We start from the raw sequence: 16,048 nt of genomic DNA on the forward strand, positions 1-16,048 counted from the left end.
TTTTAGCAGGTGTCCCGTTTAATGACAGTCTCTCTCATTTTTGGCTCTTCCTCAAATTCTCCTGCGCAGAGAGGCCTGTGCTGTCAGTGCTAGTCTCACCACGTCGTCTTCACCCAGAATGGCTCGGACGTTGTGGGGCAGTATGGATGAAAACGTGGAAGTGTCCTTTGAGGTGAAGTGTACAGAAACGACCTGGCTGTGCTGCCTCACCACATTGCTGGTGACATGACGTTACAGGCCTTCCTCTCCAGTGGAGGATTTTCAGTGGGAGTTTTTCAAAGGAAAAAAAAATTCCAATCTATCATAGTCAGTGGTGATTTCCACACTGCTGCTGCTGTAGTCATGTGACCTGCGCTGGTTTGGGTGCACTTCTGTTACATGCTGATATCTACCCTGAGAGGGCAGAGATTGGTCAGTTCTCGTGGACCAGGGCCAACCCGTTGACCTGCCATGAAGTCGGCTGATTTATGTGATTCACGTGTAGACTCGCTATGCAAGAATCGTGACTCTCATAAGCAGACTGTGGCAGGAGACCTTTGGTTTGGTAGCCATGTTAGAACTAGAGTGTTGGAAAATTGTAGCCTTGCTTTGGTGGAGAACGTCTTCACCCAGACCAGCTCATGGGCAAATTTCAGATGAGTTTTCTTGTTCTTTCCTGATTTTTCTCAGCATGCATGCAACTGAGGTCTGGTCGGGTATGCACTAGAGCAAATAATTTGAACAAGACCGGAATGAATACTGTGTCTCTTAGCAACAAGGCAATTTTTCTTGGATGTAGGAGAAAGACGCAAATTGACATCATGAGGCAGGCGACCACAACCTTCTTTCTTAACTGTCCAATCCCTGAGTGCCCGGAGCAGGCCCGCTGAAGTGGAAACAAAGGAGCTACTGTGTGGGCTCAAGTGACTTCCTCTGTGTTCTCGAGGATGCTCGGGGACATCTAGAGAGACCCGCGGTCTTTTCCCTAAATTAGGCCCACCTATTCAACATTTCTGTGCTCTCCGAGGCTGTGTGCCCTCTGTGCTGCTGCTGTTGGGAAAGGTTGGCCTCCACGGGCGCGCGTGTGTGTGTGTGAGAGAGCAAGCCCCATCTTAGCAAGGGAACTAAATATCCGATGAAATCATTTCAAATGCTGTATTACTCAAGCTGTCCTCTGCGTCAGAAGAACTGACTGGTAGATATTGGCATTTAATTAATGCATTTATTGTAGTGTATTAAAATGGGTCACTTTGTACTCTAGATTATTTATAATCTGCTATAAATGAAGTCACTGGTTTTTCTTTTTTTACTGTATGAAAATGATCCTGTATCCCCTTATAGAAAGGTCTGTGTAATTTATAATTATTAGTGTCTTGATTGGTAGCTATTTGCGCACACATCTTCTCAGCAACTTCCTGAAGAGTCACATGACTCCACTGAAGCCGGATTTTGCTCACACTACATGCTCAGTGACTTTGTTAACTCCCAGCCGCTGCACCTGTCATTCTTAAAATAACAACTGAGCTGTGAAGGCTTCACAAAGAGACAAAAGCAGTCCTAGAGGAATTCAAGCAATTCTGCTTATATAACAGGCACTACAACAACAGCATTGTGCCCTTTGATTTAAAATACCTTGAGCAGGCATTTTCGGCTATAGAGTGCAAACGGTAATTTTATTGGAATACGCTGCTGATGTTACAGGAGAATCACATGCCAGTTCTGGCCCTGGGAATGGAAGCCAGAAAGCACAGACCTGCTGCTTTGTTTCCATCAAATCTTTTTTCTCTCCTTGCCCCCCCACCCCCCCCATGATATTGTGACGTTATGTTGAGGGGCTTGAAGGAAAAAAGAAACAAATCACAGACTGCAAGTCTGTTTTCCTGGTGTTACCAAAGTGTAATATCCAGCCGGCCGTGGCTTGCCAGAAAGGCACTTTTACATCACGGCCGGTTCGCGAGCTGCTGTAGCGTCATGTCTGATCCCACACAGGGCCAGCACCCTGCGGAAACAAAAGGCAGCCCAGCTCGGCTTCCTCGCGGGCTGCCGATTTTTCTCAGGTTGTCAGGTGAACGCGGCCCGGGCCAAACGAGCGCGCTCCCAAGCGGCCCGGCCGTCAGATCGAAGCCTTTTCATAGACCCGCGTGCGGAAAGCGCCTCAAACGGGAGCGCAACGGCGGCGGAAATTAGGGCAGTAAACATCCCGAGCGCAGCTCGCTGCCGCGCAGATGGCGACGAGCGAGAATCATCTCCGGCCTCCCGTGGCCGTACTGCAGGATGCCTGCGAGCCAGGGAGGCGCCTCTCTGGAGCAGGGGGCTTTGGTTTTAGAGCGCGCCCCGTCCTCGCGTGTGCCTGTCGGTCCGTCCGTCCCAGCGCCGGCGCGATCGGGAGCATGCGTGTGCGTGCCCGTCTGCGTGCGCACGCCGTGCGTCTGCGTCCGCCATTTCATGTCGTGCGCGTCTGGCGCGGTTTTGTCAGCGGCCGCCGTTGGGGGGCCGAGGGGGGGAGCTGGCGTTATCAGCTGCTCCAGTTCCGCGCGGTTTGATGCGGATACGAGGCGCGCACGGTGGCGGGGTCTTTAATCTGAGGGGGGAGTGACAGATGGAGGCCAGGGTATTACAGGCGGACCCTGACAGGGAATTCCTTGATCGGCAGCCGAGGACGTGCCGCGGGCTGCGCCGGGACACGCGGGCTCTGCCTGGCGCGGGGAGGCGCCTGCCCTAATGAACCGTTATAGCTTTTCCTTTAACGCACAAGGAGGCAGAAGTCACCCCTTTCAACATCATGTAGCCTGTGCGCAATCCCATATTAGTGCTTTTATTTATGCGTTTACATCGCCTGTCATATCCCCGTCTAAAAAAACCGTGATCGGGTCATTTGGTTCAAAAGAAATGGCGGCCCATCCGAGCAGAAGGGCGCACTAAACATGCAAGGACGCTTCAGCCAATTACACGGTGACCGCGAGCGCAGCGATTTGCCCAGTGACATCTCAGGACAGGTTCACCGTGCAGTCTACTAAGCAGCTGTCAGACAGATTAAAGGGATTCAAGGCCCCTGCAGCAAAAGGGGAGGTATTCCAGGGCCCTTCACCTCTGTCACTTCAGTGTAATCCACAGGAGCCTGGTTTTTTTTTTCCCTCTCCCACCGGGTTAAAGATTACATTGCGTTATTGATTATAAATAATCTTAAATTGAGTTGAGAGTCAGATTCTGTCCCACGACAGAAACCCGCACCCCTGCTGTCTTATCGTGTAGTCTGAAGTCAGTCATGTGCTGTGCTGTGACTACATTTGTGCTGCCAGTCAATGCATAGACCAGCCTCCTTCTGTTCACCCTGCACTGGTCAAAGGCTTTTCAAATGGCCTCTCACGACGCGCGCAAGAAGGAACGTCCGCTCTCGCTGCGGCTGGCTTTTCAGCCGCCCTCTTCAAAATACGAGACAGTTGTTTGTCTCCTTTGCCGTGTTGTTTTTTCGTATTCCCTGTACCAATGGAATGTTCCCAGTAGAAGGAAATGTACAGTACCCTTCAGAGTGAGTAAAAGTGACACACAAGGCTTCTCGCCTGGCAGCCAAAAAGAAAAGGAAATGAAAAAGGCCATTCTTAAAATACCTCGGACGAACTCAGCCGAGCAGGCCTGTCCCGTCGCACCTGTGATGCTGCTCTTCTGCTGCGTGCGTTTGCCTCCTCTTTTTTTTCCCTACCCCCCCCTCCCCACTCCTGTAGTACCACAGAGGCGGAGGAACTGGAATGTTCGCATTTGCCTAAGTGACAGGCGGAAGATTTAGCGGCCGAGCTCGGCGGGCCCTGGGGGGCGCTGACCCCAGCTACGGTGCACGGCGTGCTGGAGTGCGCGTTCTGCTGGGAAACTCTGCCTAAACAACTGCAGAAACACTCAATTTCCTTTTCAAAAAAAAAGTCCTAAAAAAGGCATTTTTCAGCCTCTTTTGATCTCAGAGAAAAGACAAAGATGTTGAATTACCATAATGAAAAGAATACCTCTTATTTATTTATAAAGGACTTAAGACGAGGGGAAAAAAATGACACTGTTTTGATGAAGACCAGCGCCTGTAATGAAATGTGTTTGTGATGTGATGCACGGGAAGGGGGGGGGGGGGGGGGGGGGGGGGGGGGGGGCGGATGATTCCGTGTTCCTGCGTGTGAAAGTGTGCTTTGATCATGGCGGAGCGGAGCAGAGTCCCGGCTCTTGTGCATGACAGCCAGAGTGCCAAGAATTGAGTGCCGCATAGCCTGTCTCGGCTCCAGCAGGCTTTTATTACAGTGTCTGTGCGATGGGGGATAGAGCTCTTCCACAATCATTTCCTGCCAGTACCTGTTCCAGCTCAGTAGGCGTCTGTTGGCTCTGGATAATCCGCAGTAGTTCTCAATCCCTCTTTGTGTGTGTGTGTGTGTGTTGATGGGGGTGGAGGCCGGGTGGGGTGTGTTGTGATGGGTTTGCGGGTTGGGGGCGGTAAGGTTCAGACTGAAATTTCACACCCCTGCTCAGGTCTGGAGAAATGTTATACAGAGACCCGGCCGCTTAAGGCTTAACTGGGCTATGACAGAGTGGGTGTGGGGAATCCCGAGCCGACCAACAGATTCACATCGGCATCGCTGTTCCCACACTTCTAGTGGTCAGGCTGCCACAGCACAAGTTAGGGGGTATTGCAGGGTAGCGCTGGGGGGGGCGGGGGGGGGTTCTGGGGAAAACACAGCTAAAGAAAGTAAATTTCACTGTTGATCCCACACCGAATTTTCTCTCTGATTAGACAAACGTGATTCCTTCCTCTCTTCCTTCCCCCACTGAATGTGACCTGTGTTAAGTGCACCTTTATCAGTTATACCACAGCTCAGATTTCACTGCGGTTCAGGAAAAAAAAAAACCCAGAGCCATTAAGTGTGCGACTGTTCGAGAAAGTTGTCAGGGCTGCAGAGTTCAAACAACGTCCCGGCCACCCGGCCCCGCTCTTTGTCTGCTCTCGAATTTATAACCCAGCCCTGTTTTTCGGCTCTGCCAAATGACTAATCAGCAGTGTGACTCATGCTGGAAGTGACTCCACTGCCACCTGTGATGGGGGGATTAGTTACACTTTAAACAGCACCGCCCTTTTCCTGCCCCGAGCACGCCTCCAGCTCCGAGCTCCACTCTTGTTCGGGCGTCTGCTGGGACTGACGGAACTGCAGCTCGCCTTTTTTTTAAAAAAAAAAAGAAAGAAAGAAAGAAGGAAAGCTGTGGGGAAAAAAAGAGAGAGGCAACGGCAACAACAGTGAGAGGAAGGAAAAAAAAACTCTGTTCCTGGGGAAAAAAAGGGCTCTCTCTTCTGGGTCTGTTTGAGCTGCCCAGTGGCTGCAGTGCTCTGTTTGGAATAACTGATCGGTTGTGTAACTAGCCTCTGGAGGAATGATCGTGACCCAGATCTAGGCAGGCCGGAGAGCTCCGGTTGCAGGATTTCTCAGTCGTTAGCGCCGCGCCGCCGATGACAAAGAGGGAGTAATAACCCGCTCTCTGCACAGGGGGCTGAGACGCGGCGTGCGCGAGAGAGGGAGGGAGAGAGAGAGAGAGGGAGAGAGAGGGAGAGAGAGAGAGAGAGAGAGAGAGAGTGAGGGAGAGAGAGAGAGAGTGTGAGGGAGAGGGAGGGGGGGGGGGGGGGGGAGAGAGGAGCGCCAGCCGCTCCGTGCTGCATTTCCTCGCCCTCGTTCCTCGAGCTCTGCGTCAGTCCCCCTTTTTCCCCTCGTCCCGGTGGTGGGCGCCTAAAATGTCCGACGCGCGGCCGGCGGCGGGGCCGGGACGTTCGCCTCTCGGAGCCCGGCTCTCGTTCTGACGACCCGTGCGACCGCGCCTCCGGGGGAAAAAAGAGAAATGCTCCGCTCTGCCTGGGCTGCTCGTCACATCGCCTGCTAAGGGCTTGTGGACTGGACATGTGAGCCTGCTTCCGTTTCTGGCTCCTCTCTCACTCCCGAGGACAGCGAGACATTGGAAGAGGTAAAGAAAGAAAAAAAAAACGAGACTCTTTAAAACATGTTTACGTGTTTGTTCACATTTCTGCCTCAATCTTTTCCTGTTTGGCAAGACGTGAAGCGACTAAGGCCAAAAGCTTTACAAGCACACTGTGAATAATTTACACTGAAGGGGTGCGTCATTTGAATAAGCGTCACTCGTCTAGGAAGAGTGCGGTGGCAAAAAAAAAAACAAAGTAAGCCGTGATTAAAGATCGTTTGCCCGATTGGTTTGTGCTAGTTTTGTCATTTGTTTTATAGTGTCTACAGTGACGTGCTTCTTGTCTGATGTCCCGGGCGCAGTGGATTACTTGCTTACTGTCTGTCTCAGATATCACTGCAAATTTTGCAATTGCTCCGTCCTTATCTGTGGCCTTCTACTTTGCGGTGTAATTTTTTTTTGTTGCATAAGACTTTGGTCCGGGAGCATCTGTGTCAAAACGAGTTTTATCTAGGTCGTAACAAAAAAATTACAGTCACAGAAATGAAAGCGTTTATTCTCCCGAAGTGTTTCTTTTAACCCTGGTGGGAGTGGTTCTTGTTTAGTTCAGACATGGCCATGCGTAGAGCTAGTTTCTCCCAGTGCTGCTGGGAAACCTCGCAGGTTGATTTCATTTTCACTGCTTTCTAGCTAACCTGTGACATTGTTCTTAGCTGAAGTGAGGCGAGTCTGTTGTCAACATGTATTATGAGATGGCATTGAGCTCAAATCGCTCTGTTGTGACAGGTCCCTTTGTTTATTACGGCCAGTTAAGCTGATTAGAGTCCAGAACCGCTCCTCTCCCAGATCCTCTTTAGGGAGGGAGTCTGGACTCTCTGGCATTGAAGGCTGTCTGAAATCTTGATGAGCCATGGAGACGTGTCCTGCTGGAAGCATGTGTGTCTGTGTGTGTGTGTGTGTGTGTGTGTGTGTGTGTGTGTGTGTATTTTGCGTGCGTGTGGGCATGCATATGTGTGTGTCTGCATGTGCACACGTGTACGTGTGTGTGTGTGTGTCTGCGTGTGCACAGAGTGTGTGTTTCTGCGGGTGTGTGTTTGTAAGCATGTGTATGTACGCGCGTGCACGCGCACTCTCGGCAGTCTGAAATGGAGGTGGGCAGGGCTGCACTATGACCCATTTAGTTAACAGTCCTCCAGTGCAGCGTTACGTACAGCGGGGCTGTTTCTAATTACACCAGCACAAAGTGCACTTTGAACATGCCGTTGTTCCGTGCCTGTCATCAGTTGCTCAAAGCCAAAACTGCCCCCCCCCCCCCCCCCCCCCCCCCACTCCCCTTTCTTTTTTTTCTTCACTCACGCTGGGGTCACCTTAGTTCATATTGGAAAACGCCATTTGACGGCTGACGTCGTGTTCGTGGGACGCCCCTCCTCGTTACTGTGGCCGTGGATGTGCCTCTGAGAGGCTCCTAGCCCGGGCCGGTGGGGGAGATCTCACGGGCTCTGCTTCTTCTCAGCAGAGCAGGAATGTGCCACGGCGCACAGCGTTAAGCGGGTCACAGTTGTGGCAGACATTTCCCCTCGGCTCGCACACAGAGGCAGCTTTGTGCTGCCGAGTGGGAAGGGGAGAGTCCCTTGGCATGAGGCTGCTGTGTAAAGCCCATTGTGGGCGTGCTGCTCTCGCTCTCTGGTTTGCAAGTTGACCGAGCGCTCTCTCCATCAGAGCTACGGGATGAAAGTCTTGGGTCAGCGGTTAATTTAAACTAATACAATAAAGGGATGTTCCACAGGCCCTGGCAGACACTCTAAATAAATGTGTAACAGCCATGTTAAATACTTCCTGCGAGGAGTTTCCGAGCGTCTGCGGACTCCAGAATCCGCGGTATATATGACAGTTTTATTGAACACCCCGCCCCCCCCCCCCTTCCCTTTATCCAGACCCCGATTGAACAGTAGCAGTGAAGGAGAGCACAGTACGACATTTTGTGCTCTGAAAGGAACCCGTTCCAGTGAAGGCAAAATGAAAGAAATGAGTTTCCCTGTTAAAGGTCAGGGTCTCTTGTGTCTAATAAACCACCCCGAATCTGCACTCGGACGACTCGTAATGATTCAGAATGGATTTGGGTTCATATGTAAAAGGGGTATAATTTTCTTCTTCCCTCATGCCCCTACTTTCAACATTGTGTTTCATAGCCTGGAAGCGTGTAGTTTGAGTAATAAGAACGAATAAGCTCGTAAAAGGCTGAATACAGAAGCAATTACGCCATGGAGTGGTTTAGCCCTAGCGGTCATTTAATGTAATGTGGAGATTTCAAAGAATGGGGCTGTTTGTTACAGGAGCTGCAAAGTGCAGCGTGGTGCCATTTCAGTTTACAAGAGGGGCTCCTAGCAGGAAGAATTGTACCCAGATATTAATAACCTCTGGGCAAAACACCAAGCAATCAGATTCAGCGCTCCTAAGAAAAACGCCGTTCCTTCGTGTCACTCTCCTGATGAACTCATCGGTTGTACCGCATGCACTACGCGGGAGACTGTGTGTGTATGTGTTTGTGTGCGCGTGCACGCGTGTGTGTGTGTGTGTGTGTGTGTGTGTCAGTGAGAGTGTGTGCGTGCGCGTGTGAGTGTGTGTGTGTATGAGTAACCAGAGCTGTGTTCCACTGTGACCTTCATCAGATAGCTGCCTCCTATTTCCCCTCAGGCTGTTGAAACATTTCAGAGAATGATAGAGCTGCCCGGGCCTCCAGATTACTTAGCTATGCATGAGTTCCAGCGGCATTTCTGCTTCACATTCCACTGCACTCAGCCTTATAAAATATTTACTGTTGAATTATGGCCCGGCTCTGCATTGCAAGGGGAAGGACAATATTTTGGAGCTCCCTTTGTCTAGCGAGGGCTGGATCTGTGTTCCCAGAAAAGCCCCCTCTTGTTTTTTTGCAGATGCGGACAAATGAAAGGGGGTGATTTGTGTGCTTTTGGTGTGCTGCCTGCCTCCTCGGATGCCTTGTGTACTCTGAAGGTACACAACAATTATTGCATTGTCTGCCTGCCAGCGCTCGGTGCCGACTTGATTTCCTCCCTTGGCGAGTGGCAGATGTGACCCAATTGTGGCAATGCAGAAAGGTGTGCGTGTGTGCGTGCGTGTGTGTGTGTGTGTGTTCGAATGTGTGTAGGGAGGGAGGGAACCTTCTTTCGGCACCCCCTTTCATTGGCAGCAGTGTGCTCTAATTTCAGAACGAATAAAGAGGTCTTTTATTAATCACGGTGCTGTAAAGAAAGGCTCGATCCAAGAATCCGGCCGCCATTCTCCCCTCAGCGATGATCCCGCCGATTTTATTATGATCGGCAGCTATCAATTAAGGCCGCTGTAAAACTTTATATCGCACGATGTCGGAGCCCTAAAACTCATTTAGGAAAGGGGATTACATAAATCTCTCTTCCTGTTTGCTTCCTGCCGCTTTCTCGTCGTGCAGCTTTCACTGTTTTGGACTACCCCCTCCGAAACCCGTATTTTTGCCTGTTTATGTTGTGTGTAAATGTTTTCATTACCACAGGGAAACACCTGTTTTCTTTTAAGAGAGGCAGATCTGATCTCTTGTTGCTATATTTATCTGCCCTAGAAAAGAGTAGTGTTACAGTAGCGTTTGACAGCAGCTGCAGCTGAGCTTCAGCTCAGAGCTGTTGACGAGTTATTGTCGACAGAGATACCGAAAAGGCTGGGGGGGGGGGGGGGGGGGAACGCATGCCTGCTAATATAGGAGCATTGTGGGTAATATAAGCCTAGATCTCTATGTGGGCAAGTGCTATTTTGGAGCGGCAGGTGATCTGATCCCTATCAGATGCAGGAATTTCTAATGCATACAACGTCCCTCTGAGTGCTATTCACAGTCTGTTAGCCAGCCCTGCAAATGTAAGAAGGCATCTCTTGCAATTCATTGACTTTTGTGCAGGTGTTGGTATTTATTTTTTAAACAGTTTTTTCTTCTCCAAATTTCACACTGTACCACTGTAGGCATTGTGTTGAGTCCTGGTAGAGCATTGTAAATGTTAGTCTTCATGGAGCATGACCATTGATAACAGCAGCGGTGCCTCGAATCTTGACCTGCATTGTCGTGCCCATGCAGTTAGGCCTACTCTCCGTCTCTCATTCAGAAACAGCGCTGAGAAAGTATCGGGTTTAGCCCGCCGTACGTCAGACTGTCGCATCTCTTACACAGTGTTTGTGCAGATAACCCTCACGCTCACTCCCGTTTGTCCCTTGAACCCGTGGACCGCGGTTTCCGAGTGTCGCACACAATGTTTGCTGACCGAAATGCTTCCTGATAGGCTCTGCGGTCGAGTTTCACTTTTCGAATTCCCTTTTAGATGTTCCTGCCGCATTACATAACTTGCATTGAGCGAGCCAGACATGGACAATTCTAGCTGGCCTAGTATTTTTATAAATAGAAAATGGAGCTGAGGAACAGGGATTATATCTGAGCGGATACCTCATCTCTGCACCGGCAGCAGTCTGGGTTAAGCCTGGAGCGAGAGAAAAGCAACGATTGCTTCATTGCTGCAGAGAGAGTCTGAATACTCACACCCAGGCACAACGCGGTCACCGAGAACGGCAGTAAACATGCAGTGCAAACATGGCTATCTGTCCATCTCCCTGTCTGTCTGTCTGTCTGTCCATCTGTCTATCTGTCCATCTCCCTGTCCGTCTGTCTGTCTGTCCATCCATCTGTCCATCTCCCTGTCCGTCTGTCTGTCCATCCATCTATCTATCCATCTCCCTGTCTGTCTGTCTATCCATCCATCTATCTATCAGTCTACCTGTCTGTCTGTCTGTGCATCTACCTACCTCCCTATCTAGCTATCTACCTAACTATTTATTTATGTAATTATTGTTGTTGTTATTGTTATTAGTATATGAATGGTGCACCAGGAGAATGTCCATGCATGCCTTTCTTTGACCGGTCTGTCTGCAGTGAGTCACGTCACTGGCCTCACCCACCTGATGAGCAGCGATCGTATATCATATCTCCCCTCCCCAAAAGCGTCTCATTTTCAGGAGTAGTCGCATCGCGCGTGGATGTAATTAAACCACCTGTGCCCATCCCGCCCTTTCTTTTTTTATTTTTTTTTTTTTTTGCACCATTTCAAAGTGGTAATTTAATTGCTATTCCTGGAGAGCCAGCAGTTCTGTGCTGGGAGTTCAAAGGACGTCAGACTGCAAGGGAGAAGGGCAAAGTAAATAAAGCAGACGCCCGAAAACTTCCCCCCCTCCCTGTACTGCCCACGTGACATACCGCCCCCGTGCCAGGATGCCCTGCTCAGCCTCGGCGCGGCTGTCATGGCAGCCAGGCCGGGCGCTGCGAGGCGCTCTGATAGACGGTGACATCAGAGATGCCGCATCTGCGGGGAACGGGGAAGAGAGGCACATCAAAGCTGAAGTGGCTGCCTTTGAACTGTCAGCCTTTTTTTTCTCTCTCTCCCTCTCTTTTTTTTAATGATTTCCTTGTTCTAGCCCTAACATAACGTGTTTTAATTTCTGCAGACGTTCAAGCCTTTGGTGGGGAAGACGGTGCTGGGCTCCATTACGGCGGTGGAGTTCTTCTCCGACAGGCAGCTGGATTTCCTGACCGATGACGGCGCGTATCAGCCCTATCAGGTGAGCTGAAGAGTGCAGGCCCCTCCGCAGGGCCGATGTAATCTGTCTCCCGCCCCCTACGTTTGTTCCCGGGCCCGAGAAACCCGAGAGGCAGGCCGCGGAGCCTCCGTTTGCTTTAATGATTGATGACGACGTGGCTGGAAATTGGTCAATGTTTCCTCCGCGAGGCCAGATAAACACGGGATAGGGTTTCTGGGTAGAAGAGAGGGGTCGTCGGCCTCTTGTCACGTGACGGGGGCCGCTGCGTGAATTCGGAGGTCTGGAGTTTGGAGTATTCTTTGCTGTCACATCCTGTGCTCTCCTGGGAGTTTGTCAGAGAGTCTGAGGTGATCAGTGAGTCTTGCTGAATCATTATATGCGTCCTGTATGGACTCTTTTGGCTCTGGCACAAGGCTTTGCGCTAACTGAAGCGGCTGGGTTTGTCCGGGTGTGGGTAAGAGACAAGAAGGATTACAGCTAAAAAAAAAAAAAAAAAAAGCATTTTGAACTGGAATATTTAAGCCATTAAGCATGTCGCCGCGTTAACACCTCTGTTTAGACGTAGCGCAGCAGCGCTCGAACGGATGGTAGCGAGACGCTCGGCGGCACGAGGGGGAAGAAGTAAAAACTAGGCCAGCGGTGCGTTTTGCATATTAAGCCTCTTCATTAGCCGCCCGAGAATGAAAGCGGAGTAAATGAGCGACAGAGCTTTTTGATAACTAACACGGGGGGTGACGTGGGGGGATCTCTGTGTGGCTTTACTTCTCTCGCAGTAGATTTATTTTCATTAAGCTTTCGACCTCGGCATCTTGCGCCTGTTTCCATATTGCTTAACACATAATGAAAAGCCATCTGCCGGTGAATTAAAATGATCTCCTCCTCATTCCCGCTCCGTGTTTATAATGCCCGGCTGTCCGTAAGATTAAACGGACTGCACCAGGCATTGTGCGGCCGGTAAATGTATTGCAAAGTTCAAAGGACGAGCGAGTTTCTCCTTTGGACATGGGTGACATGCTCTGTTGCAGCAACAGCATCTTTTCTCTCCTTTGTTTAGCGGTTATGCACTCGGAGTAATTACATTCATGGATTGTCACATCTGATATTGACTAATCTGTCTTTAATGTGCCAGATATGGGTTGCTTGCTCTCTGTCGTGTAAGGCCTCGAACAGAAAAGTACTCCCGCGGATCATTTATGAGGAAAGGCAGGAGTTGGATCAGGGGGGAGAGAAATAAACAGCGTTCTGTCCTCTGCTGCGTGTCTCACAAAATGTTTTCGCATCAGTTTTTTTTCCTTTTTCTTCTTCTTTAAACTTTCCGGGGTTGACGTGGAACACTCTGTTCTCGTCCGGGCTGCTGGGGTAAAGAAAAAGCGATCAAAATGTCGAGTTAACACGGAATGGATGATCCCAACAGGAAAACTCATTCTCCAAGAGGGTAATAACTCTCCTCCTGCTGCACATAAAACTCGGTTTTAACTGTAGCAGGCCTCCTCCCCTCCCCTCCCCTCCCCTCCAGGAAAAAAGAAGGGGGGAAAAGCTGAATTCTTCCCTGGACGGGGCTAGCGTCCCAGCATGCCCCTCTCCCTCCGCGCAGCCGCCGCAGATCGCCCGGGCGCTGGTATGTGGCTTTTAATGACGAGGGGAGAGCATATGCTGCTCTTTCACATCGCTGCGTTTTGGTGGAACTTTCGAGGGTTCCTGTTCGCAGCGCGGTAGCGTCGCCCGCACAGATGGCCCGGAGATGGCCCGCCCAAAAATGTTTATTACTTAGGCTAATCGTCACTGCCACTTTTCAGCCACACTTATTGACGGGTTTGTGAGTGTGGTAGACTTATAGCGGAGACCTGTTTATCAGGCACAACATTTACATTCACTTTTACATTTAGGTTTACATTTATCCATTTGGCATTCATGTACAACACAAGCAAAAAGCCACATAAGGAGTCAACAATGTCAGATGTGCAGCATGACCAAGTTTTAATAATTGGCCAGACAAGGTACAAGCTAGCTGGTGGAGATGTGTGTTAGCAACAGTGTTAACAAATCTGTGTCATATATGTATTGAAAGCATAGACACGTTCAACTTGAGCTAATGTATTCATAACCGTGCCCTGGTAACGGAAGGTTGTGATTTTACTCACCGTGTTTTTATAGCTTGTGTGTGGATTGGGTGGGGTGTAGGGGATGTGTGGGGGGATGGTGGCAGTGAGCTATCACAGTCTGTTTGCCATAAACGGTACAATGAAGTTATTGTTGAGGAAGCCAGTCGGCAGGAGCTGACGGCGGTGGTGTGTGGTTTGAGGGAAAAACTGAATGCTTGCTTTTGGAGGCTGCGGTGAGGGCGGCCCTGCCCTTGTGTGACTCAGGCCTCTGCAGCACAAAGGCGGTCGAGCAGCAGAGTTAGCGCAGCGTCTTCGGAACGGAAGGTGAACGGCGTGTCACCCCTCTACCGCGGGGCTCCTTAAACACAACCCCCAGCATTCCACTACGCGCTCTGTATACCATGTGCACCTCGGGTTTCGTTCCTCTGACATTTTTTCCCGTGTCCAGATCTCTTATTCGCAGATCACTGAGATGCCTGGTTATAATTATTCCAGATGCAGGAAAAGGGGACGCCTACATGCCATAGAGTATTTTTGACATCTTTGACAGTAGCTTTGGAATGCATTTTTTTTTTTTTGTGGACTTTCCGGTCTTCCTTGTCCTGGTTAACATAAGCCCTGCTCCAGTTACTGATCCTGTGGGGTTAGACAGAGTCGTGCCTGTCTGCAGTGGTGCTGCGTGATGAATTAAGAGCAAATCTGTTTTTCTTTTTTTTTGTGTAATTTTTTTTTCCCCCTGCTGCATTCTGCAAAATGTGTGCCCCCTTAATGGCGCTCATTTGCCAAGTTCTCCTAATGGACGCATGGGTGAGTGCGCTTGTTTGGTTTCTGCCTGCCTTACCAATTTACGGCAGATAATCTGTATTTATGTTGAGGAGGGCTCCGGCGCGCACGCTCCGGCAGGGGGAGGGGAGCGGGGGGGCCTGCAGCTGCTGTCTGTGAGCCGCGCCTGCCCCGACACAAACCCCCTCACTCATCCGCAGTCCTCTGGCACTGAGCGAACTTTATGGCCCCGCCTGAGAGGGCCGCGCAAACAAAGCTCTCTCTCTCTCTCTCCCCCCCCCCCCCCCCCCCCCCCCCCCCCCCCCCCCCCCCGTCCAGGCGCTGACCGGTGTGGGAATGTGAAGCAGCCGCACACTCTGGGCTTATGTTAGCTTACCCCAGCAACAAGCCCGTATTCCTACCTAACACACACTCTGCCTGTGTGACATTACCCCAGCAACAAGCCCGTATTCCTGCCCAACACACACTCTGCCTGTGTGACATTACCCCAGCAACAAGCCCGTATTCCTACCTAACACACACTCTGCCTGTGTGACATTACCCCAGCAACAAGCCCGTATTCCTGCCCAACACACACTCTGCCTGTGTGACATTACCCCAGCAACAAGCCCGTATTCCTACCTAACACACACTCTGCCTGTGTGACATTACCCCAGCAACAAGCCCGTATTCCTACCTAACACACACTCTGCCTGTGTGACATTACCCCAGCAACAAGCCCGTATTCCTACCTAACACACACTCTGCCTGTGTGACATTACCCCAGCAACAAGCCCGTATTCCTACCTAACACACACTCTGCCTGTGTGACATTACCCCAGCAACAAGCCCGTATTCCTACCTAACACACACTGTGTTACATTACCTCAATTTCTGCACAACACATGCAACGCATATGTATAACCGCAGTGGGGTATATATTACCCCAACCATGAGTAATTTTCCTATACATCACACCAAATAAGTATACCATGTGTTATCATTAACTGAGTGCAGTGTTGTATTACTGTATGTGGACTGCTTGTATATTGTATTACAATCCGCAAGCAGCAGCCTGTCTGTGTAGAATATTTCATTGCTAACAAAAATGGTTTCAGCATACAGACACACCAAGTTACTAACAAGATAAATCATGTATTCTCCATATATCAGTCCACAGGCATTTACAAAAATCACTCTCCCACTCAAACGATTCGTATCAAAATAATGTCATTTTATATCTAACAGCTTTTCTTGACACACACAAAAGAGGCACTGTTCCAAATAAAATATGCTCAATATGCTTTCTGCTACTCCTGTCCAACCTATAGCACTTTACATTAACCTCGTAGAAAGCTCTATTCATGTACAAAACGCGCACAAATGACCTGTATATCACTTTGCCCTGGCAAAACAATAATACAGCACTTTACACCATCTGTCTTTTACATTGCCCCAGCAACCAGCCGTGCTCCTGCACAACGTGCTCCCAGCGTCTGCACTGAATTACCCCAGCAACAAGCCCTGTTCCTGCACAAAATGTACTCGCCGCCTGCATTACATTACCCCGGCAACCGGCCGTGTTCCTCTATGGTATACAGCCTGCGCCTTCATCATGTTACCCCAGCAACAAGCCGTGTTCCTGT

At 50.2% G+C, this 16,048-nt stretch overlaps 1 protein-coding gene across 4 annotated transcripts in view; it reads left to right on the forward strand.

Moving 5' to 3' along the window:
* The window catches only part of jmjd1cb (jumonji domain containing 1Cb), a 96,668-nt gene that overhangs the window by 53,461 nt on the left and 27,159 nt on the right, over positions 1–16,048 (forward strand). For 3 of the 4 annotated variants that reach the window (XM_036548817.1, XM_036548809.1, XM_036548833.1), the window contains one exon: positions 11,446–11,559. In XM_036548817.1, the coding sequence (XP_036404710.1) occupies positions 11,446–11,559 (114 nt within the window). Of the gene's footprint in view, positions 1–5,886; positions 5,959–11,445; positions 11,560–16,048 lie in introns of those variants that run through there. The other variant, XM_036548825.1, reaches the window with a different exon arrangement.

The sequence above is a fragment of the Megalops cyprinoides genome, chromosome 1, assembly GCF_013368585.1.
Source record: "Megalops cyprinoides isolate fMegCyp1 chromosome 1, fMegCyp1.pri, whole genome shotgun sequence".
NCBI classification, from domain to species: Eukaryota; Metazoa; Chordata; class Actinopteri; order Elopiformes; family Megalopidae; genus Megalops; species Megalops cyprinoides.